General features: G+C 42.5%; 1 protein-coding gene and 1 long non-coding RNA gene across 4 annotated transcripts; both read left to right on the forward strand.

Moving 5' to 3' along the window:
• Positions 1-17,409: 17,409 nt before the first annotated feature.
• Positions 17,410-20,597, forward strand: LOC136544743 (uncharacterized). Of its 3 annotated transcripts, none has more exons than XR_010780816.1 (4): positions 17,410-17,545; positions 18,769-19,178; positions 19,688-19,750; positions 20,293-20,597. It is a non-coding gene; the product is annotated as an uncharacterized lncRNA (long non-coding RNA). The 3 variants fall into 3 exon arrangements; XR_010780818.1 differs by having other exon boundaries at positions 19,691-19,750; XR_010780817.1 differs by having other exon boundaries at positions 18,769-18,831.
• Positions 20,598-24,818: 4,221 nt separating this feature from the next.
• LOC136542950 (uncharacterized) lies at positions 24,819-25,283 on the forward strand. The gene is made up of 2 exons (XM_066535555.1): positions 24,819-24,995; positions 25,044-25,283. The coding sequence occupies exons 1-2, from the start codon at positions 24,819-24,821 to the stop codon at positions 25,281-25,283; spliced, it is 417 nt and encodes a 138-aa protein (XP_066391652.1).
• The last annotated feature ends 1,257 nt before the right edge of the window (positions 25,284-26,540 follow it).

Genomic DNA, 26,540 nt, shown 5'->3' on the forward strand with positions numbered 1-26,540 from the left:
GCGTGCCCCGCCACACTCAAAGTAGGGGGTGCAGAGCCAACAACGCCTCCAAAGGGAATGGTGACCGCGCCCACTTCACCTCTCGTTCGACGGTGGTGTCTTCACTCGTGGTGTGTTTCCTTGACTCGAGAACATCGTTGTGCTTCTCCGTATCCCGCCCACCACCGATGACCATGGGCGTAGGCTCATGATGCTCCACCAAGGTCATAATGATGCCCCTGTCTCCTTCATCCTTGGAGGTACTCACGTCACCACCCATCTACGTGGGCTCCTCTGACTCAAGCTCTGCCTCCATGTTGCTCCGGCTTTCACTGCCTGGACCCGCCGGCCAATCTCCTTCTCCTTCTCGAACCTCCTCCGAGCCTTCTTAGCTCTCTTCTTCTTCCTAGCAAGAGCTACCTCCTTCTAGGTAGCTTGCCGAGCTATGCCATCCGACCCTCAAAAGATGCGGTCGGGATTTATAACCCGCGAGTCCGTACGAAATAGACAACTCGAAATCAAAACAAAGGAGAGCAAGAGAGAAAAGGTCACGGAATAAGAAGAGGGGAGCATACTAGATTGGACAGCTTCACAGGGTGAAGAGGTCCGGGCGTTCCTTCAAGGGAGTCTTTATCCCTTAGTTGCAGCACCCGATCAAGTTGACTCCAGACTTCGTCCTTTGGCAACTCCTCCAGCGACGCGTGGTCGGGATCCATTGGGCCAGAGTACGCCCACATCAGCCACCTCCTCTTCGCCAGTGAGGCGACTTGATAGTGGAAGAAGGTGTGGAAGACCCATAGCCCATCGAGGCCATGTTGCACCAGCTTCTAAAGCTCTGCATCAATGACCTCCTGCTTGTTCTGCTGACCAGCAGGACCCCACAACCAGCTTTCCCTCCTCTCAGCCTTCTTCCAGTGAACGATGGGAATGGCGCCTTTGCTGGTTTCCTGATGTAGAACCACCCGCCATGCCACCCCCAATTGGAGTCACAGGGGGAGTACATGGGGTAAAAGGTCGATGGGTTTGGCTTCTTCTACAAGGCAAAACCCCCAACCAGCGTAGTTCTGGGTTGCTTCCCCTCAGACAAGGCTTGACTGCTAAAGATCCACCAAAAGAGGTCCACGTGTGGCTCCATCCCGAGGAAGGCCTCATAGATGGTGATAAAACTGGTGATGTGCAGCACCCCAGTCGGATTGAGGTGCTATAGCTCTAGGCCCCACTCATTGAGTAGATCGCGCAAAGAACCAGTGCACGGGATATCCAAGCCCACGCTCATGGAAGGCAAGGAAGGAGACAACCTCATCGACCCGTGGTGGCAGAACAGCTTCCCCAAGCGTAGGAGCCCTCCAATGCGCCACCTCCTTCGACGGGAGTAGCCCCTTCTCAGCGAAGGCAGCCAACACCTCCTCATCTATGTTGGATGGCCTCTAGTTTGACATCATGCCCCAGATTCATGAATGAATCTATGAGTTCTCCTCTCCCTCGCTTTACCCTCTCTCTCTCCTAGAATCCATCGCAGTGCACGAACAGGCTTGGTGAAAAGGAGGAAGGAGGAGAGGTAGCAGTTGGAGAAAGGCGAATGAATGGGAAGAAAACCCTCTCCCTTCCCCCTATTTAATGCGGATAGGCATGTGGTGGGACGCGTCCTGACTAATGGGACACGCCCTGCCCAACGAAACATCGCCTAGTTAAAATAGGACATGGCCTAGGTAGGGCCCATCACTATCACAACCCAGGCATAGGAAACAAGGCACAACCGCATGCAAATGACCCTCCGCCTTCCTAGGCAGGGTTTGGAAGGGCCCACCAATAGGATCTCTATCAAGGAAAGACCAACAGGCTACCCGAGTTGATCGGATGGCTCAGGCAACTGCCGAGAGACAGGTAAGGAGCAGTGGGATGCCCCATATGGGCTATGCCGACTCCATCATGAATGATGGACATGGATCCCATTCGGACATATCCGATAAGACCTCCTCAAACCCATCACTCGAGTCATCAAGGTAACTTTACCAAACCTTCTTACTTTATTTTATTTTCTAATGCATGATCATTCATTCATCCTATCTCATACATGCATTCACACATTCATACAACCATTCATTCATCCCATACATCCAAAGCATTGCATATGCAAGTGATGCATCACAACGCTTCATGTTGCGTCACGAAGCAGTAGTCGCCTCATTCGACATGAGCGACGATCGACCGGGGTTCGAAGGCTGGCCCACAAAGGGCTCGAGGCCGCCTCGCATCAAATAGAGCCAGGGGAGAAAATGTAGATGAGCCCCAGTAGCCCTCGCCCGATCTGCTTAGAAGCAGACAGGGTCATCCCGACCTTCTCGTTCGATCCTAACCTCGAGCCATCATATAGAATCTCCATCGAGGGGAGGCCAGCGGGCCACCTAAGTCGGCCTCCGGAATGGCTCAGGCACCTGCCAAGAGGCGGGTTAAGGAGTAGTGGAATGCCACATGAGGGCTTTACCGACCCTGTTATGAACGACGAACCTAGATTCTACTTGGACATACCCGCTAGAGAGCTCACCGAGCGCGTCACTCGAGCCATCAAAGCAAGCAACATTAGCACAACCTCTCTGGTTGTGGATGGGGTAATGCACGAAACTAGACCAACCCCTCAGCCATGCTCAGCACTTGGGTCCGTGCTCCATCGCGCCCAACCCCCCGACCATGCCTGATGTTTGGGTTGGCGCCCGACGCCTGAGTCCATGCTCCTGGAAGGCTCAGAACCTAGGAAGGGGATACGTGCAAAAACAAGAGACATTTTTTCCTACTAATTTTACTATCCTCTCCTCAATCTTTAGTGACACTTGACCCCGACAATGGCAAGGGGTTAGATCTCACTCGGGGGCTACACCCACCGGGTGCGCTCGCGCGCACCTACTGGCAAGTCAACAAAGCCCCCAGGCGATTCTACCAGAATCACTCGAGGGCTTAGGGGCTACACCCACTGGCAAGTCAAAAAATCCCCAGGTGACTTCTAGGACTACCAAGGCTACACCTCTTGCCTGGCTCCACTTTGGCTGACCCCCATGGGTAGGCTCCACCTTGGCCGACGTCTGAGGGCGGGCTTCGCCTCACCCAATGTCTAAGGGCTGGCTCTGCCTCACATGATGTCCAAGGGCTAGCTTCGCCTCGCCTAACCTCTGAGGGTAGGCTCCACTTCGGCCGACATCTGAGGGCGGGCTTAGTCTCGCTCGACGTCTGAGGGCTGGCTCCACCTCGCCCGACGTCCGAGGGCTGGCTCCGCCTCGCCTGACGTCCGAGGGCTGGCTCTGCCTTGGCTAACCCTCGAGGGTAGGCTCTGCCTTGACTAACATCTGAGGGCTGGCTCTACCTCGCCCAACATCTAAAGGCTATCTCCACTTCGCCCGATCCCTCGGACAAGGTTCCTAATGGAAGCTCACGCCGCCGCCAACCACTATGGGCCAGAAAGTACAACCCAGGTTAAACTTCTGGCATCGTGCATGGAGTAGTCATGTCTCAACATGACCCATCTCCACAACATGTCATTCCAAGGAACTCACATCGGCCCCTTGGCCATGCTCGATGCCTGGGTCCGTGCTCCATCGCACCCGACGGTGACTCACGATCTTACACCCACCCGTTGCTCTCATACAACGAGTATAAACAGCCCCTTCATGACTTCACAGAAGTCCTAAAAGGGCTCAGGGGCTCCTGTCGGGTTCATAAACTAGGGTCCCCAATGGGCCCACTTCCCAGTAAAAACTCAGCCCAGCAGACGATATTACAACAACGTGCAACTCCTGGGCTGGCCTAGTTACCTAACGATAGGCGAGAAGAGCGATCCAGTCTCTGACTGGAAGGCTTATCCAAGGAGGGGACGATGCTCGCTTCTGACTCTGACCTGGTTTTTCGACTGGGAATACACCGAACCTCTACATATAGCTCTTCTCTGACTAACACGATCAGAGCCGACTGGGAACGACCGACCAGGGACGCCCGCTCGGTGAGGAACCAAGAATCACGCAGAGCAGATAAGGCAAGGCGCTCAAGTCAACTGTAATACCGAGGACCATACCCTACACACCTGCAGGACAGTACCGCCAGACCATGCTAGAAGGGTGCTTTGCAACCTTCCAGGCATGTCAGAACCCAAATAGTGTTGTGGGCGCCGATATTTGCCTTATAGTGTTGTGGGCGACATTATTTGCCATACCAGGCGAACACGGTAAAGGCTGCCACATGCGTTTGACATAAACAGAATTGTGGGCGCCGATGACCGTCTTGTACCCGACAGCGTGGGCAACAAGACTTAGTAGCACACGTGCACACACACTCTCTCTCTCACTTGTAAGGCTATCCCCTTCACCTATAAAAGGGGATGCGCTCTCTCCCAACGTAGGACGATCATTCCGACTCTCTCTGCTAAGCTTTAGACATTCTGAGCACTCGAACAGTCCACAGCTCTAGAACTTAAAAGCTACACAGAGCATACATTCTAATACTTAGCGCACGTTGGAGCTCCCATCACTCTTGGCCCTTCAGTTCAGAGCCCGACCGGACCTTTAACACCCCCTTCTTATTCCCACTCGTTTGTAACCCCACAGCAAACTTCGAGCACCTAGGCCCAAGAATAAAGTCACCGACCGACTGGAACTGGATGTAGGGCATGTTGCCTGAACCAGTATAAATCCTATGTCATTGAGTGCTAGGCCACATCCGATCACAACGCACGGCAAAACTACAAATATTTACTTGTTGGTCACTTTTCGCACCGACAATTAGATATAGATAATGAAATAAAACATTATGAGCAAAAGTTAAGCAAAATTCATGATGAATACAAAACCTCTATAATATGCCAATGGGCGGCTATAAGAGAAAAGAAACTCTACTTTAGACGAGAGTTATATAGAATTAATAACATCAAGAAAGATAGAGAGTTAAATAATAAGAAATTTAGCATTCCAATAAAGAAAAATGAATTTGTGTCAAAACAAAAAGAAAATATGGTAAGGGAAGCCCAAAACGAATTAGAATATAGCAAAGATAAGATAAATGACATAAAAGATAATGATATAAGCAAAGAAGAGCAATGGGAAATTAATAATAAGTTTTTACTAGAAAGCTATGAAGAAGAGGATGAAGATACAATTGAGATATGAAGAAATAACTCAGTAACTCTCATAAACTCCTTAGAAAATAAAGAGTTGCATAAAAATAATGCTATAGAAGCAATGGAAATAGATCCAAGTTCATAAAAAAGAAGCCAGAATAAAGATAGAAGGAGAAAAAGAGAGACCAACTAGAAAACCCGAAACTTGGCCACCAGAAAGAAGAACCTACATATAGATATATACCTAGACAATATAAGCATATGGGTTCAAAAAGAAGAGAATTTGAAAAGACGGTAGAATTCCAGAATTATAGAAGTGATGATGCTATATTAAATTTTGCAGCACATGATCCTATAGATTGGTCAAATATAATTAGCATATGTTAAGGATTGATAGTCCAAAAGTATATACAAAATCAGCCTAATATTTGAAATAGAGTAGAAGATATGATTACATATTTAGAAATATTTTTAGGAGAATCAATCAAAGTTTTATGGGAACAATGGGTAGAAGCTTTCCCTAATTATTATGCCCAATTAAAAATGGCTGGTAGTAACCCATACAATTTTGCAAATATTATATCAAGTATTGTAATAGGTGAAGATCCTAAATTTGGATTTACTATTTTACAGAATGAAAGATTAAAAGAAATAGAAAAATTGTCACTAACAAGCTGGAAAGGAATAAAAGAATTTTCTCAACACTAATTGTATAATGCTATGACTGCCCAGCAAGGCTATAACCAAGGTATAGTTGAAAGATATTTTAATAAATTACCCGATCCTTTAGGTTCTATGATATTTAAAGAATATAAAAAAGAAACTAATGGTAAAGAATATAATATCTCTCAAGCTATAACATTTGTTTTCAAACAATTAAGAAAAATATGCACGAACATACCAGCCCAAAGATCAATGAAACAATCATATTATAATTTTTGCAATAAAATAGTTCAAATACCATTGACATATGGAGAAGGAATATCCTAAGAATTATAAGAAAGGAAATGTAAGGACAAAGACACGTTATTTTCTAAGAAGATCAGACAATAGAGCTCCATTCCTCCATAAGAGAAATGTAAGAAGATATAATCCGAGAAAAAAATTATGATAGTACATGTAGATGCTTTATTTGCAACTCGCCAGGTCACTTAAGCAAAACATGTCCTAATAAAGACAAGAAAAGGTTCTAATAATAGATAGTGTGAATGAAAATATTTTAGTCTGTGATGATGATATAATAGACGATGAATCGATATACTCAATTATAGAGACAGATGAAATAGAATATGACGATGAAAAAGAATCAAGTGAAGAAGAGTTAGACTTAATTGATGAGTTAGCAGGAATAAAGATAGAAACGATGGATCAAATAAACTGCGAACACAAGTGGGATCATAAAAAGGTGATTCTAATATAAAATGTGTATTTTGCATATATTATCAAGATCCAGCAAAAAGAGCAACATGTAGGTTATGTTTAAGACAAGCATGTATGTCATGTCTAAAACAGCAAAATGATATGAAAAATGAGTCAGAAGCTAAAATAATATATGAGGAAAATATTTAAACAATACTCCACAAGAGTTCCTCATTCCTAGATTAAGTTTTAAGACTGAACAAATTTTGTCATACTTTACTCGAGATATTATAGATATAATTTGAAAGAAATATGATGAAAGGCATTACAAAACCTTTCATGATATACAAAACTATTTTATGAAATTATACCAAGGAAAAGAAAGGCATCTAGGAATAATTGCGAATGCAAATATTTTTCGTTTACTTCATCTCAATGATAAATTAATTGTTAAGCCTCAACAAAGATTCTTAATATTGAGGGCTGATATAAATTTAAAATATTTCAGAAGCATACAAAGAAATATTGGAGATGATATCTCTCTACAAACTATTATTGATCATGGGTTAGTCCATGATATATATGGTACACTTGAAGAAATTTTCCAATGAGACCTGGGAATAGCTATCAAAGAAGCTTGTAAGAAATTAGCTTGTATTCAAGGGAGATACAAAATTAAGTTTTGTTTCAATCTACCAAAATTTACACAACCAATAAGACCAGCATGCCATGATATATATATATATATACACACAAAGGGTCATACAAATTTCCTACTACATGGACTTCAGATTCATGGCAAAATTATGAAGAGCTGTTCGTAAAAGACACGAACCATGATAATTGGAGAATTTTTAGTGAAGCAAAAGAATTAGAAGGAAATACCAAATTTGCTCCTGAATATTATATGATGTACCAAAATAAAATAATAAAAGTATTCTTACGAAAATACTATGAAAGATATAGTATAATACAAAGAGAAGTTGGAAGACTAATAAAGCGTAGTTATGGCAAAGAATGTCAATTACGAAAAGAATATCGTGAATTGTTGTCCTGGTATGAAATATGGCAACATGGAGAGGTGGACAATGAAGAAAATATTGAGGAGTCATAAGAAGAGTCAATATAGACTCAGTTCAATATCAATATATATGTTCTATACAAGAAATATACTCCTTATGTTGATAAGGTGTTATCAACAATTGGGCCGGAGGAAGATAATAGTACATGCTAGAATCCTTGATTTGATGTTTGCAACATCAATCATTTGGACGTGGTAGACCATACTAAAAGAATGTCCAAAAGGATAAGACCGAGTGTGTCAGAAGATAGCGCAAAAGGAATATATAGTCACTCTACTATAGCCAGGACAATTATTAAAGCACGTAGCTCCGTCCAGTTGTCTAGACAGCAATAAAGGAGAATAATTGAAGACACCAGAAGACTTAAGCACGAAGTAACTCTAGATGATAAGCATGAAGGACAATCCAGAAGGCTCACTTCGCACTATAAAGAGAGACGCTGGGCGCATTCATGCACCATCGGACTGAAGACCACCAGCACCAGCACCAGGAACTCATCCACTAAAGACTCCACTCCACACCACCACTCCACCATCTCTCCACTCACACATACACCATGAGTCCTCTGAGTTCATCCACCTTTAGTACTAATACTGCACTTACTTAATAGCCACTTCACCATTGTAAATTATAGAATAAAGGAAGTCTCTGTGATCTTCCTGCGCTTGTAAGGTAATCCCTAAAGTTTGTGCTAAGTGCTTAGGGTTTCCCGAAAGGGAAAGCCGTATGTAAGCTTGCTCTGTGGAAATGAACTAGGCTTTCCTATTTTAATCACTGCCTTCCTGTAAGCTCATTCATATGGGGCGATGTCTCTATGCTAGGAACCCTAGAGGAGAAACCTCTGCGTGTGTTGTTCTCGTGTTAGCCCTGGCAGCGGCGTTTGTAGGGAACCCTATTTGTGCAAATAAGTGTTCCCTTCGGGTGGAACTTCCTGGGGAGACGATAGAGCCTGAGTCTTGTGTGTGCGTGGCTGGGGATAGCAAGGGAGAAGACCGAGTTAGCTTGGTTCTGAAGCGAGCTAGTGATGCATATGGTGAGTACCGAGTAGGACTGACACAAGCATAGTCGCACGACCGGCTGAAACGTTGGTCTCGCCAGCCTGCAAAAGATCCTGAGAAGTATAATCCGCATAAGCATATTCACGCATATTCACTAATCACGCACGCATCATGCATCCACCATCCATAGAGCAAAACAAGTGCTCCAAATAATTATGCCGCAAAGTGCCTGCATAGTGAGAAAGTTAGCGCTTGAATAGTGAGAAAGTTGGGTGCCAGAGCCACTCCCTGGTGAGTGCTCGTGCACCGTTCATATTCCAAATTTGAATAGTAGCGAGTATTTTGAATAGTGCCACAAATTTAAATAGTAACCGCTGAATTTGAATAGTGCTATGAATAGTAACTCAAGAATTTTAAATTTGAATTCTGAATCCGAGTTAGTTTCCTAGTGTTTGCTGTAATATATATATATATATATATATATATATATATATATATATATATATATATATATATTATATACTCCCGAGAGTAGCTACTCCCATAATCAATAAATCACGTTGCGTATGTGTACATACTCATTTATCAGTTTGAGTATGTTGACATACTAATATTAAGATACTCTAGCTCTTTACTATGTGAATTTTTTTTAAAAGAGTACATATTTTTTAATATATTATATAATACTATGATAGTAGCATATAAAATAAGTATAACCATATACTCTTAAGTATACTTACATACTTATCATACATAGTACCCTAAATGGTCTAATATGATGATATACTCCATCTACATACACTTGGGTAGGCCATATACGCCCTAAATCTAGAGATATACACATGGGAGTAACTACTCCCTGGGAGTAGGAAATAATTTCCCATATATATATATATATATATATATATATATATATATATATATATATATATATATATATATATATATATATATATATATATATATATATATATATGGTGCATTTTATATAATCCGTAGTTACTCCCATAATCAATAAATCACGTTGCGTATGTGTACATACTCATTTATCAGTTTGAGTATATTGACATAATAATATTAAGATACTCCAGATCTTTACTATGTGAAAAAAAAATCAAAAGAGCACATATTTTTAATATATTATATAATACTATGATAGTAGCATATAAAATAAGTATTACCATATACTCTAAGTATACATACATACTTGTCATACATAGTACCCTAGATGATCTAGTATGATGATATACTCTATCTACATATACTTCGATGGGGCATATACGTCCTAAATCTAGAGATATACACATGGGAGTAACCACTCCTTGGGATTAGGAAATAATTTCTCTATATCTCCTACAACTAAAAAGAACAAAGCCTGGACACTTTTTGGTGCGACATTCGTCCATCGTCCTGCCTGCCGCCCGTGCGATCTTTCTCCGCGCCCCCTATGCCTGTCTCCCTTCCAAGGGAAGAAACAACGCTGTGGGAAGAAAACAAAACCCACTCCCATGATTCTGGCTGCGCCACCGCCGCGTCCCCATCGCGCCCACCTTGCGCCCATGCCCGCCCGCAGCAGGCCGCGCCGCTGCTACCCGCGCCCGCCACAGGTGCAACACTAAAGCCGCTAGCTCCCATGCATCCCCGGATGCGACACCAAAGCTGTCGCGCCGCTGGCCCTGCTCCCCGCGACCATGGTGGCGGCGCCCTTCCCCATCCCCTCCCGACGGCGGCCACTACGCCCTTCCCATCCCGATAGCCTTGCGTGCATAGGTGTCGGTGACGGGCAGCCGCCCTCGGGCTCTGGATCCGTGTAGGGCGGACATGGCGGTGGCGGATTCCCTCGGCTACCTCCGCGTCATCACCGTTTAATTAATCGCCCCGTGAGGCCCTTGTCAGGCTAATCGTCTCGCTTCCGCGTCGTGCTTCGCTGTCGTCTCGCTGCGCCTAAGCACAGCAGCAGCCGGTGTGCCGAATCCGGTGCCGCGTCGCGTGAGCCGACCAGAAGCCCGTTCCCCGTTGCACCGGAGCTCGGATCCGGCGAATCGAGCGGCGCGGCCAGGCGCCCGCATTCGGTCGCTGAGTCGCTGGGGCCTCGCTGCGTTGTCGCCTCGCCGTCGTCGCCGGCCGCTCGAGCTTCCCTCGCCGGCCCGTGCTTCCGCCCCCCAGCGGTTCCCCGAGTCACTACCTGCTCGCGTTTCCTCGAGCCAGCGGTCAAAGGTCGCAGCAGTCGATTCACGCCCTCACCGGAGCTTGTCCAAGACGCCGGTGAAGCCCTCCGACGGCCTCCTTGCCCCTTCACCGCGGACGCCTCTGCCCTGCAGCGTCCTGACCTGCTACACCTGGAGCTGGTTTGCGGCTCAGACAACCTGCCATCTCTCAGTCTCAGGTACACACCGGCGACAATGCTTTATCCTACATGGTACAAACAATAGAAAAGATGTAATTTCACCTTTTTGCAGTTTGAGGTAGCTGGATTACAATCTCAAATATTTTTTTTTTGGCTGCATTAAACTGTTTATTGATTTGCATTTTGCTGCACAAACCTGCAAAGCCTCTAGATCCAGCAGCTTAGAAGGTTGACATTGATTTTTTTTTTCATTGCCTGATCTGATGCGTCAGTGTTTGAGTAGGCACTAGCAAAAGATGACGAAAAAAATGGAACGTTCAGTGTTATTTGTGTCATACTTTATTCACATTCATATAAAAAACGGTTAACTAATACCAACCTCAAAACGATATATTTTTTCATTCTCCTCTTATTGCCTCAGCAGGTGTAGTTCTTGAAATTTACACAAGACCTGTAATGTTAGCTTTTTTTGTTTCAACGTTGGGTGAGTTCTGGTTTTCTTTCTTGTGCCTCATTTCTTATGTTCTGTTCAGACATAACATAATTCTCTCTCTCACACCGCCATCCACCTAGCCGTCGATTGTCGCACCCGGTTTTAAGAACAAAACCAGATACACACCATATGTGAGCCCAGGAAGTCAAATCTCACATATAGCTACAAATAAAGGTAATATCAAAAGACAATGCATAAATACATAGCATAATAGTATAAAGAATATAACCTTAGACAACAAATAGCAGAAAGATAACTCTGATCTTTGGGTGAAGACTCCACTTCCACAGGGACAACAGACTGGTTGATCATAAGCCTAATTCCTCCAAACTCTAGCAATCTGGTATCCATCCGGGATTTTTATCCAAATAATTGAAAAATAAAGCAAGCGTAAGTACATGTCGTACTCAACAAATATAACATGGGGTTCATGAGGCTCAAAAGGCTGACACTGGTTTACTGCGATTAGCTTTTAATGAGTCATCTTTTAGCAATTGGGTGGCAACAAGTTTATCACAAGCCCATAAACACATGATCAGGTAAAAATGAATAATGAATAGCATAAACAGTAATCATTAGTGAGCATCTTCATCATCAGTATCATTTGTGTTCATCATCTTTTCCATAAATGTTCCAAGGCCACTCGTGACCGTGAGCACGGCTGATATACCAGTTTTACACTCTGCAGAGGTTGTACACTTTCACCGTGAGTCGTGATTTACCCTTTCGCCCAAGGTGATCAGCCTCTTGACCCACTACCCAGGAAGATCGACAAGGTTCACTATGAAGCCTTTCAAAGGTTCGTCTAACAAGTTAGGGCCATTAGATTCACTCGGCAAACAGATGTAGAGCTTCCCTTCCCGATGGCACAATGACGCGCAGCCTATACACAAGGGGATAGAGGCCGCACTATACCCGATTCGGCAAGCCATTCTTATGCCAATAAAGGTAACCACTAACAAGCTAGAAAAGGTCATCATACTGAGCTAAAGCCAGAGCCATGTAGCCCTCACAGCTGTACTATAAATCCCGGCTGATCACTTACAGATAAGTCCTTAGGGAGAGAATCTAGAGCACCATAAAAACAACCCAATGCTCTAGCCCCCTTGTTCCATATTGCTAAAAAGCATCTTTTAAATGTTTATTGCATATACCATTAGTCAAGTTACAAGATCATGGTTGTAGTTGAGCACTAGCATCATACTATCCAATGCAGTAACCCAAAGGTATCAAGGTACAGGGTAACAAAGTACTAGAAAATCCTTAATGGCAGTCAAGGTAGACACATGCAGTATGAATTAAATGATTAAAGGTGTATAGGACAACAAGGAAGATCCCATGCTATACTTGCCTTAAAACACCGATCCTTCGGTATGCTTTAATCTTCAATGTTCTTCTTCCTCTTCTTGATCACCAAGTATATCTCACCGACTGGGCGAAATCATAAAGCACCACACAAGCATCCATACAATAATACATGAAGCAAACAATAGATCTAAATTAGAACAATACACCAATCATAAAATCAAGATGAAAAGTTTGTAAAACAAATCTACGTCTCGCTACGAACATACAGACGCGAAAAGCACTCTAATCGGAGCTATGGTGAAAAAGATACATCTACCGAAAGATCTGCTCATAAAACTATTAGCTTCATGGGTTTTATTTATATAAAAACATATATAAGATATTTTATAATATAAATTGAGTCAAATTAAGATCTGAATTATAAAACTAAAGTAAAACATATCATATTTTATTTATAAAACCCAATTGCATAATTATTATTCAAATTAGAGTTTAAACCATGAAATTCCAGAAATAGTGGCATGGTAACTACTGTTACTAATACGTAGATCTCGTCGATATGAATCTAACGCAACTTGAATGGGCTAAAACGGAGTTAAAACGCAAAAGATATGAAACAAACAAGATTTCCTTTATTAAAATAATAGATTGAATAAAACCTCGAATTTTAAAAGTTGAAAACATATCTAACAGTAGTATGAACATGTAGATTATGGAATTACGAACCTAACGTAAGTTGAACGGGTCAAATTGGAGTTAAAACGGAGAAGTTATGGCTAAAACAAAATCAGTGGCAAATCTGTAAATAAGTGAAAACGTATTTTGGATCTAAACCGAAGAAACTACGCTTTCCAAAGATGAAAACGTAACCTGTGATTGCGCTTTGGACCGCGGGTTAATTTGCTGAAAATAGAGGGGCTCTTTAGAAAAAAGAACAGCGAAGGGGTATGTTCTATTCCTAGCCGTTGATCTAGATTTGGACGGTCAGGATCCAATCGGGGAGGGAGAGAGAGGAGGCTGCCGGCTGGAATAGAGCGGGCGTGGCGACGCCATTGCTCGCTGGAGTCATTGGTTCTTGGCTTACAGAGCATGGTTTTTCGAACGGAAAGATCCAGGAGATAGAGGAGAGGGTGAGGAACTCACTGGTCACAAAAGAAGCAAGCGGGGACCAATAGAGGATGCGGCGGCGCTCGACGAGGCGGCGACGGCACTCCACGCTTGCGGTGGCGCTAGGGCTAGCTACTTCGGCATGAGCAAGGGCGGTGCTTGCTACGGGGTTGGATGAGGCTTGAGCTTGGGCGACTATTTAAGGGCGCGGAGGCGTGGGCAACACGGCACGGGGCGCATAGCAGGGACGGACACGGACAGCAATGGCGGCGGTGGTGTCCGCCTGGGTCACGACGCGGAGGAAGAAGCGCCTGACGGCTGGGTCCAGCGCATCAGCGGTTCGGAGGAAAGGGATGCGGCGCGGCGTCTGGCTGGGCCGGGCGCTCGGCTGGGCCACTGCGGAGCGGGCAGCGCCGAAAATGGGCCAGCGCGGCTTCGGCCCGAGCGGGGAGGAGAAGGAGAGCGAAAAGCAGAGCTGGGCCGGGCGCGCAGAGGGCAGAGGCAAGCCGAGGAAAGGAAGCGGCTTAGCTGGGCTTGCACGGAAGAAAAAAATGGATGGGAAGGAGCAGGCCGACTGCTGGGCCGAAAGAGGAAGGAGTGTTTTTCCCATTTTCAAATATGACCAAAGTCAAATTCAAATGGGGGTTCAAACACACTTTTTAATTCAAACAAAATGAGAAATTTTGGTAAGTTTTCCAAAAGTAAAGTTTACACCTTTTTAAATTCTTTTATTTTCTAAATCTCTTTTCTTTCTTTTCTTTTATCTCCAAGCCATTTTTAATTTCGTTTGCAAAAGCAATTTAAACCATTTTAAATTTTCAATCAAAACCACTCAACCAAATAAATCCAATGCAAGGGCATGTATGCTCAAACATGTTGCTACCCTATGATAAATTTTAATTTAATGAAAATTTTTATTTTCCTATATTTCATGAGCACAAAAATACAGAATCAAATTATTTTAATCCTATTTTCAAAAGAGGTAAATTTTAGGGTGTTACACCGATCCACCTCTGCATGTCCGGCGGTAGCATCACCGGCCAAAAACCACACACAATAATTTTTAATATTGAATGGATCATAATTGTTGCTTGTTATTTTTTTAGAACTCAAATCCTTCAAATACCACTGTCCACTGTTAATGTTTATTAATTTATTGCTCAGTATTTTGAATCTTTTTTTGGCAGCCTGCATTGATCTTAGAAATCATATTCTTCATGGATTCACCATAGATGCAACCATATGGTTTGGTAGGATATGGTCTTCGAAATGCAACCATATAAGATTTCAACTGTACTCGAAATGCAACCATATAAGATTTCAACTGTAATTTCACCATCTATGTATGTATTCTTGCTAATTAATTAATTTGGCATCATTGGACTTCTGGTCTGAACTTTCCTAACTCAGTGTGCAAAATAAAGCAAATCTCTCTCCATCTTCATCTAAATAATGTGTTTTAGATTAGAAGATGCCTGCCAGTTTGCCTCATACTGTATTGGTAAGTTCTCTGAGATGAAACTTGTGAGTTAGTTTCAGAAGATGTCTTGCTGGATGCTTTATGAATTTGTTTGACGCTACACAATAAGATTTTGGTTCCTGAAAAGAAAAATACTACCTCATAGAGATGGAATCGCTTAGTGCTGATCAAACCAGAATTCAGCATCAGTGAGCACATATTCTAGATTAAGAATTTATTTTATGGTCTTGGAAATGCGACCATATAAGATTTCAACTGTAATTTCACCATCTATGTATGTATTCTTGCTAATTAATTAATTTGGCATCATTAGACTTCTGTGTTGACATTTAGAAGAATCATCCTTTAGACCTTTACCATGTTCTGTTTATTTGGTCATATGTTGCTAAGAATTCTATTTGTAAGCTGATCATTGAGTCTTTAGAGTTCAAGTTTAGCAGGTCTAAATGTTATTTCGAAGGTTCATGCCTTGCAGAAGGCCTAAATGCTAATTCTGTAATTTTGGTCCTTGTATCTGATGTGAAAATGGAATCATTGCTTTGTCAGGCTTCTAAAAATTGTGTGCAGCACTGCAAGAATAGGAAATGTTATAAATAAATCTGAACTTACCTTTGTCATGCAAATATAATAGTTAGCCTTTAATATTTCAGCGCTGCTTTTCATTTCTAATCTCTCTAATTTCGATTTATTTTGTTCTTTCTTGCTTCAGGGTTTGGACTACAGCTCATTTCTTTTTCTTTATGCAATGCTGAATTTCTAGAAGCCATTTCTGTGTAGGGCTGTGGTGTTAGGGCCTTCAGTGGTGGACTGGTGGTTGTTTGGCACAGCAAGTTTCTCAAACATTAGTGTGTAATCTATATGTGCCCTGTGATTTTTCCTTTTTTCCTTATTTGTACAATTTGTGGTACCCTAATGCTACTCAGGACAGATTTTAACCTACCCTCTATTTTCACTTTTTGTGCTCTGTTTTTGGACGTGCAGTGCCCGGTTGTGGGATTGCCACTTCTTGGTTGCACACACGTTGAATGCCAAGCTTGCCTTACTCGGATGGAGTCCTCCGGTCCGTCAGGTACCCTATACCCGCCTTAATCCCTTTCCGGTGCATCTTGTTTTGATGTTCTATTATTCCATATCAAGCAGTAAAGGTTTATCACATTGGTTTCACTATTAGGTTCCATGATATGAGTACTGTTTGTATGCTTAAATAATGATTCCTCTGTTTCTGGTTGGAGTTGGTTGATAAGATGCCTAACAACCCAAGAAGGGTTGTTTTTGAGAGCATATAACAATGGTCAGTACATGTTTAGAATTTTTTTAGTGGCCTTTTTTTATGTTTAGCAGCTGCTTTTCTATCTAGGATGTTGTTAATGTGATGATTATGTGGTTCCTTTACGACAAGAAGTTACCCACCTCACTGGGTAGACCTTCTGCACCGGCTCCACAAAACAGAGGTGCAAAGGGGAATGCCTTACTATAATGTTAATGTATTGCAATCTTGAATTAGTATTTTCAAAATGACCAGACAAAATTATAGACATTCATTTACAGCTAATCTAATCTTGATTATGGCTCTTTTTTTTTAAAATTTATATTTATATGTATTTGATCTGATGCCTTGACACAGAATTAGAGAACAATTTAACATACATGTATTTTAAATTTTGCTTTCTCAAATTAACAGTATTCTTTCGTTGAATATACGTCGTAGTGAGAAAATTGGATTGTATCCTATCTAAAGATAATAGTTGCAAAATTTTGTACTTATGCATAGTTGTACTGCTGGGAAGTGGGAATACCATCTTTTAGAATTAAATCCCCAAAACAGGAGGACATGGTATGATAGTAATGTTAGTAGTGTTTAGTAATTGGTGGATCAAGATCAATGGTATGATCACCATGCCATTGAGGAGGCCAGGAGGGGTCTGAACTTGCTAATCTTCTTTGGGGCATCTATTTGGAAACATTGAAAAGGCTGTGTTTTTCAATGTTTCACCAGCTTTTGGTATGAACTGATGTTTTCTCAAATGATAGATCTCCATCCTATTTTTTAAAATCCACTTTACTCTGAATATTATTGATTATGCTTCCTCTGGTTAGAGCTAATATTTTCATCATTGTTATTTATCCGCTTTTCTTTCTCTTTGTTTTTTTGCAGATCCCACTTGGGCACTAGCGCACCCACTTGTGGTGCAATATCTTTCACTTGCTAACCATCAATCCATCTATCAGATATAGATTTCCTTGGCTGGTCTCGATAGGTCAGTGCCAAGAGAAGCCACAATCTTGCCACCTTGGTATGTTCTATTCCTTGTGTACTCTGTTCCTAGTTAGACCTTATGCTAGTTATTGCTCATTGCGTTTAATTCTAAAAATGCTGCACTCATGTGAACAGTTCTACTGCCACCTGTTTACTGAATTGGGCTTAACCCACTCCATGCCAATGTATATTCATGCCCTCCCACTGTCATGTTTTCTCCATCATGTCTGACTGAATTAGGATCTTTTGCTTGTACTCATATTCATGGCTTCATGATATTCTGTCTCAGTTTTATCTGCTTACCTATATTTTCTTCTTTTCTCTCGATAATTGTACTTCTCATTTTTTTCCCTTTTGCTATGCAAGATACGAGCATGGTAAACAGAGCTAGGTTCCTCTCTAGAACGCTCAAAGGCTAGTATTATTGAAGATGTCAACATCACTATGCTGGTGTTCCTAGTTGCCATGCTATCATTCTTATTTTACCTAATGTTCATATGGTTTATGTGATATTGTAAGCATCTTATTAAATGTGTCCTTCCTCCTATTTTGTCACACTGCTGGAGAACCTTCAATACGTACTGCTACCACTAATTGTGAGGAAAGTGGGGAATAGAAGTAATCCATTGATAGTTGCAATGGATTGATCTTACTGGTTCTTAATTTGAACACAATCACTGTCTTAGCTTAATTTTCTAGAAATTGTTCTTTTGGGTTCACCAGGTCGAAAAGCTTAGGATTGATATTGGTTCTAAAGATAATAGTACAATGCCTAATTAAAATTTGTTATGTACAGAATGCCACATGCTCCCTTTTGTTTGTGTAAACATCACTCATGACAGAGTTGATAATTGCTTTTTTCATCTATACTAAGAGCCTTTGGCTTCAAATTGTAGTAACCTAAACTTGCTTAGTTGATTAGTTTGGGTGTAGTGTCGATTGTCACTTCCTGACATTACAACAGAAGTAAAAGAAATAGACGGGAATTTCTAGCCTAATCGATCTCTTCTTTGTACTGTCCTCCTCGGATGTGTAGTCTCTTTTCTTCCCTATTAGCATATCTATATTCTTTTTCTCCATGTGTACAGTTATGTGTACCACTCTGATCATCAGGGAACTATCTATGAAGAATAAAATACTATTTGGTCTATGTTTACAGACTACAACCAATACATAGAAGGGATTGATTGTCTAGCTGCACTACAGAACTCTCATTACTGTGTTGAAATTAATTGATTGCTCTATCACTCTTTTGTTTAGGTTTAGAGAAAATCCACGCTCCAGCTTTTGGAAAACAAGATGATTGTGGAGGGTTTCCCACTGGTAAAGTGAAAATCCTGAAATGAAGTGTCTGCTTCTCTGCATATATTGCATTTATATAGTGAAATTTTCATTCTGGTTTTACTTAATTAGCTCAAGGTGTCCATTTAGAGTTTACTAACTGATAGTGTACATCATCAGTATTTAATCTTCTAGATTTTCCCAGGTCATTTTTCGTATTTGTTGTCTGCACATCTACAGTGATTGTGCTAAAGAATGAAATAAGTATGATTTTTCCTGCCATGGAACATTAAGGACTAAATGGCTACTAATTTTTTGGATCTTATTTTGGACGTCAAGTTTGGTAGAAGGGCAGGAGAAAGAACGATGATTATGTTGTGAATGGATAGGTACAGAACTCATACAAACTCTTAAATGTTTTGATCCCTGGACCCATGTTGACATGTATATTTGCACTAGCCTACTGCCACAGTGCTAATGCTTGTTTGAAATATAGCGGTCGAGAGAATCGTAGATTCTCTATAAAGTAGTATAGAAAATAATAAGATTTAAACTATGTGGAGTTTTAGAAGACAGACATGTTCTAACAGTTTTTTTCCTATGCTCTTGTCCTTCTTCTGTAAATTTCTTTTCCATAGTTATTTATGTTTATAACTCTTATAGCTTCATAAAATAATACAGTGGTGATGCTATATTTATTCCAAATATTTCCAATACGTACCATCCCTACCACCGTAAAATATCATATTCTGTCTTTTGGTTTGGGACAGAGAGAAAAAAATTGAGAGCCTTGAGGTTCTAAGTGTGGCATGAATTTTTATTTAACCTTGCCTACTGTTGTGAGCTCTCACCAGTTATATATTCTTTCTAATTTTATTAGTCACCCTTCTTCCACCAGTAGGTGATGTTGGCCTCATCGGCACTCGATCAGCAACACTAGTGTCCCGCTAGCATGAACAAGGTATGTTGGAGTGCTCTGCACTTGTTTGGACTGATCGCTGTCTCCACCAGGCATAAAATTTGACATTGATTTTATTTTTTTATTTATCTTGATTTATGTATGCACTGACTGATATTACAGAAACAAGTTATTAGGACTACTCCAAATGTGAGCATTTGTATCGCTTTCACCATATACAACTATCCGTTAGTTGCTCTGCCACTATACTGAATTTTGATCTGTACTACCATTTACCTTTGTGAGTTTGACCTGCTCTCACATGTTAGCATGCTGAGGATCTAGAGATATAATGTGTTAGGAGAGGTGGTGGAAGGTGGTGTGGTACGTAGGTCAAACTTTGATGCTTTTTCCTTGCTCAATTACCTAGGATTGCCTAATTTCTAAATGTGACATATACTGTTGGATACTTTTGGTAAAAAAAAAGACAGGGAAATTCTTAATTATTTAACGCCAGATCAAATCGTGATAATTTGTCATGGTTTATGTTTGAGATAAAATATATATTATGCTTTACCCTGTTTTCTGATCATGTTCTGCTGTAGTCAACCTGGGGCAAATGCACCATTCGGAGTCGGCACCATTCCAAAATCATTGGTACCAATCGCATTGACAAGTTCTACAAGTACTAATAAGAACTGTAACAGCGACCACTGCGCAACAGAGCCTGCTTGGAGTCATGCTCTCCGGCCTCTCCCCCATTCTGTTGTATTTTTCAACCATCTTTCATCGAGTAATTGTATCATGATCTATCAGTACATGTATTTTTTCCCAATTTAACGTTATCCGTTTTTAATCATAAATATCACTAGTTCATATTCATTGCTTGTAAAATGCACTGTCATGTATACCAAAAACATAGAGGAGGAAAAATAATCTTAATCTCAAAACAAGGCTGGATATTTGCAAAACCTGCTTGTTGGAAAAAACCAAAAAAACCTGCTTGTTGGAAAAATAAAAAAAGACCAGTTGCAAAACCTGTTCGCGTGAAAAATAACAAAATAAAAATAGAGACGGCATGAAAAAAATGAAAAAAGACGGAATAACAGAAAAAGAGGGCATGAAAAAAAATGAAAAAAAGCCAGCGACGGAATAATAAGTGAAAAAACGGAGATGGCGTGAAAAATGAAAAAAAAAACAGAGACGGTCGAGGATGCAAAACCTGGACGCGTGAAAAAATGAAAGATGGTCGAGGGAGGTGTACGGACTGGCAGAAACCGGTGGGAGGAGGGATCGGGTACTGATTATTATTAAGTACCTGATACTAACTAGCGCAGTGTGTGTGTGTGTGTGTATATATATATATATATATATATATATATATATATATATATATATATATATAATTCTTCAAATAATCATAGCATGTATGTTGGCAATTAAAAGATAGATGTTTTACTGTTTCATTATAATAACAGAAACAATACCTTTCATTCTCAGTCCATTTTCTTTTATCTAGGTAATCATTTGTTAAATTACTCCATGCTAAAGATATACGGAGTATATTGAAGAAAAAATTTTATCTCCAAAGGGAGTTTTAATTTCCCAATGAACTTATTAGTGAAGGAGAACCCCTGGATATATAGAGAGCATAGTTAAAATTGTCCATGCTTATGTAAGTCCTAGGTTAGCATGTTCTTCTCATTTATTATCTCGATCTATATTGACTACTTTAGCTACTAGGATAGCTTATCCCCAACTAAAACTCTTCTGAAAGAAACATTTAGAGACACATGATTTAAATTGCTGTTGTTACATGAGGATAATTGACAATATTGTACAAGATTGGAAGTTGCCCCCTAAATGGTTTACAACCTACCCAAGTATCCTCCCAATATCTAGAGTATGGGCACCACCCTTTATTTTGAACATTGTTTGCCTAAATGTGTTTAAACTTCATCAACACATGTGTAAACAGGTGGGGGTTTGGGGGGGGGGGGGGGGGGGGGTTAAGTACAATTTAGGGCCTAGTCACCGAATTAGACAATAAACATATTGAGGTGGTAAAAAAATGCTTTAAACAGTACAATTAAATAATAACTAAATGAGATTAAACGGCTGGTCATGGTAAAAAAAAGGTATAAATGTGTCACTAGAGATTGTTATATATGTGACATGTGTTAATGCAATATGAGTGTCCGATTAGCAATGGTAATGTGTAGTGACATTTAGTCATTTAGGAGTTATGTGTCTAAGATCTAATTGTCTATGTAAGTACGTGACTATGTGTATGTGTGTGGCTAATTATTTATGGTCTATGTATAGTTATTAAACTTTGTGCATGATTCAAATTGCACTTTTAAAAAGTTAGAATGGAGCTGTGATATTTTAGTTTTGTATGCATATTTATTGCTAAAATTCAAATCATTTAAATCGTTTAATCAGTCTTCTAAACCATCTAAACACTAAACAGAGGGGTGCCAACCGTTTAGAGTTTAGCGTCTAGGATAACACTGAATTTGAAAATCGACACCCCAAAATTTTTCTCCTTGACCTTAAATAGACATTTCCAAAACTATGAATCTCTAACCCCCAAAAAGTGCTCCTTAAACATTAATAGAGGTTCCCAAATTTGCAAATCATGAGGCTTAATTTGGACCTATGATGGAGTTTTTGAGCTTAGATATATATTTGAGCATGGTTTGACTGGTTCCTTGTTCGTTAAGTAACTTAAATAACCACTTTCCTTTGAATGCATTCATTTTTAACTAGAATGCTAGTCTGTTGTACCCAAACCAAATTGATCCCGGTGGCAAATGATGTCCCACTTAGCAAGAAGATACTTGTCGGATATATTGGCCCGGGGTACCCTGACCGACCATGTATCCGGCCCATCAAGCGGAGGATGCCTGAGGATGAAGCCCACGAGGATTAGGCGCACCACCAACTTGGAGATCACGACGTATCAAGGATATCTGCCGCCATTGTAGCTAGGAAGGATAGAACTGATCTGTTGTAACAAACTAGGAATCCAATCTGTAGCCGCCGATCGCCCTCATTGTAACCCTACCCCCTCTGCCTATATATGGGGGGTGAGGATCCTGCGATTGACACATTCTCAACAACACCATCGCCTCATTCCAATCTACCTCGTAGCTAGGAGCAACAACCCCTGTAACTGAGCATACGAATACAAGAAGAGCAGCAACACCACCACTAGAGTAGGGTTTAGTGCGCCACCGCGCCCTGAACCAGTATAAATCCTTGTGTCTCGTGTGCTACCATCTGATTCCATCTACACGATCATGTTGCTAGGCATTGCCGGGGCTAAAATCATTCGACAGTTGGCGCGCCAGGTTATGGGGCTTTTCGCGTACAGATTTATAGTGTTTCAGATGGGAATCATCATCAACGTCGATGACACTGCGGAGAGGATGTAGCTGGGCGAGAATATCACCTTCGGCAGCCTGCACTTCATCGCGGATCGGTTTGGGGACTTGCACCTGCAAGAACCCGAACCACCCATGGAGGAGGAGGAGTAGCCTCCCCCGATATGCGCATTGTTCGCCGGATTGGAGGAAGCTATGGATGTTGGGCCCCGTGCTCTTTCCCAACACCTAAACTACTACGGACGCGACATCTTCACCAAGCTTGGCTGAGAGAATGATCTCGAAGCTGTACTCCGGCTCTAGGAAGATCCAAACTGGATCACTCGATCGGATCTACTATCATCGCCTGATCACTTCCTCCCTGGCTTCCCGACTGGGTTAAGGAATGCAACGGCGACCTACTCAAGCTGGCTTCAACAAGCCCTGGCAGAAGCTACCAAACCTTGCACCGAGGAGTTCCCCATCTATGGTCTTCAGTCTCCCAACTACTTCAGCGATCTAACTACCTGGTTCATCAGGATTTTTGCCCACGGCGATGAAGAGATGGCCGAAGTACCAGAGGATTGGGAGAATGTAGATGCCTCTGAGATCATTCTCAATTTTGATGAGATCAAATATCAATAGTTCCTCCTCGACAACCCTAATCTCGAGGAGGAACGGCCTGAGGAAGAGAACACCGAGTCCTTGGAGCAACCCGAGTGCTACATGATGTGCAGGACCCCAAGCAACCTCGGGAGGAACCCAAGAAGCTCGCGCTCGACTGCCCCATCCCTTCGTCGGGAGACATGGCCATCCCTGATGCTACCTACGAGACAAGCAATGAAGCATGTCTATGCCTACTCCCCTAGAATGATGACCTCGAGGCAGAGAATAATCATCTCCGCAAACAACTCGATCAGCCTCCTGGTGCGCAGCAGATCCCATCTGCAAGCACCCACCCGACGAGTGGCCAAAACTTGGCTGATCGCCCCTATGGGACGGTTAGGTTGCTCCAATTGGCTAGCAGTGCCGAATGGAAGGCGCTCCTAATAATTCAAAAGCCAGTACCAGATCGGGAGACTCCCAAGGTACACCATGCGCCCGCACCACGTGACCGATGGCAATGCCCCTCAGGAACCAAGGGTCGACTGACGGGAGGGCCAGGCACCTACCATCACCCGAACTTAATCTACGGTCAGTTGGGAGGCGAGCGAGATGCCCGCTCGGTCATCAACGCATGAAAGCAACAATGCGACACTCACAATCTTGCAGACCGCTCGATGGCTCCTGGGAAACATGCTCAACTGCCGATCAAGCTCAAGTACACAATTTTGAGGGCTGCCCCAAATGCTCGCAAGAAGCAGGCCTACCAGGACATGTTCGAGTGGATCATGAATAGCCCGTGTCAGAACCATGGCTACCCTGTATCCCACCTTGCCACAGATTGCGTTGCATATCAGCGACGTGTCACTCTGGAGGCCTAGAAGCGGACAGATCAGGATGGGTACTGGGGAGATTGTGACAATGATGAGGGCACTAACGCAGCCACTAGATGCTCCATGTTCATATTCGATGGCCCCCAAGCCTACCAAGATCGAAGGATACAGAAGCTAACCCATAGGCTAATCTATGCGACCGCATTGGCCACCTCGCTATATCTATGCTGGTCTGAACGGTCGATTACTTATGATCACACCAATCATCCCGATCGTGTGATCGAGGCAGGCCGATTCCCCCTAGTGGTTAGTGCAGTCATCGAGAACATGAGGATGACGAAGATCCTCATCGATGGGGGCAGCGGCATCAACATCCTTTACAAGGATGCCTTCGACAAACTAAGGAAGATGCACGCGTCACAGTCCCCTTTCCATGGTATAGTCCTTGGGCAGCGAGTCATGCCCCTGTGCATGATAGACCACTCTATGAAATTCAGCGACACGGTACACTACTAGAGGGAGACACTCTCCTTTGAAGTCATTGATTTCTAGGGACCCTACAGCACCATATTCGGGAGGCCATGTTACGCCAAGTTTATGGCGGTCCCAAACTACGCCTACCTCAAGCTCAAGATGCACAATCCACGCAGTGTAATCATGGTGTCAGGAAACTTCCAGAATGCCTACCATTGTGAAAGGGACATCATCAAGTATGTGGAGGCCAACAACCTGGATTCAGGAACGAGAAGCAAGAGCCACTCAGAGGCTCTTGCCTACACTTGCTCAGCGTAGGGGAAGAAGCTCCTACTGATGGCTCTGGAGCAGCCGCCCCTCACCATCCTCGACTCGTCGTCCTCGACTCTGCCGTTGGCTCCTACTCCTAGAGATCTCATCATCGGATCTTGAAAAGGCAACTGACGACCCGCAATTATGTCAACTTTTTATTTTAATTTTAATCATCATTCACATCTTTCAAAGAACATTTATTTGTTACATGAATAAATTGTGGTCTCTTGAGTACCTTACGAAAAACCTCTCTAGGTCACTCGGGGGCTAACCTTTGCAACTATCACATATGTTCCTGCTCAGCATGTTCACATGTTATACTAACTTATCAACGTGCTCAGGGGCTACAATGATAATCATACATGACACCTACCTGCGTTTCCTCTTGTTCAATCAATGTCTCATAGGCCTTGGTATGGTATAAGTGACTTAATGAGGCCTTATGTGGACTCGATCAAAACATTTTGTTTTGACCTAACAATCCCCAGGTAGTTAGTCTAAAGCCTAACCAGCACCGAACACTAAAGACAATGAAAGACCAAGTATACAAAGTTGGGTGCCGCACATTACAAAGCGACCTCAAGCGTCGCTCAAATCCTCTGATAAATCGGGCATACTGCCCTTTACTATCACAAAAGATCCACCTCACAGATTATGGCCTCGGAAGGCTCTATGGCCTATTGCTGGAGCTAGCTGTATACCAGGGTGTCTGTGTCGGCAAGCTTCCCTCTAATGGTACTAATGTTCAGGTCGGTGTAGATTGTCCTAACGGTCACCAGCGCCATGTGCGCCCCGGTGGACAAACCAAACCGGGCAATCTCCTCCAGGCACCTTGGGATCCCCCTTAGCTGGGAAGAAACCTCTAAAGAAGAGGTAGGCCCTTTTGGCTGAGCATAGGCTGCCTGGCAGGCAGTGCGGCCAGCCGCAACTACATTGTAAAGCTCATCTGCGAGAGACAACACCTTGGACACATACTTCGCCTCCATGGCTGAAAGAGTCCCTGTATGCAGGCGATCAGCCTCAACAGCCACAATATTCTAGATTCACGTAGGCAGACTTGCACTCAGCGAGTTCATCATGAAGGCACTTTGCCTTAGCCGATTCCGCTGCCAATGAGTGTGTTAGTCAGAAACTCACATACAATCGTAACATGATTTATTGCTAAAATGAAGAATTACCTTAGATCTACTTCCATAGCTTCTCTGTCTCCTCCTAAGAAAGTGCTCGCTTCTGCCTCTCCCTCCAATATGCGGAGCCCGAGGC

The sequence above is a fragment of the Miscanthus floridulus genome, chromosome 3, assembly GCF_019320115.1.
Source record: "Miscanthus floridulus cultivar M001 chromosome 3, ASM1932011v1, whole genome shotgun sequence".
In the NCBI taxonomy this organism is placed as follows: domain Eukaryota; kingdom Viridiplantae; phylum Streptophyta; class Magnoliopsida; order Poales; family Poaceae; genus Miscanthus; species Miscanthus floridulus.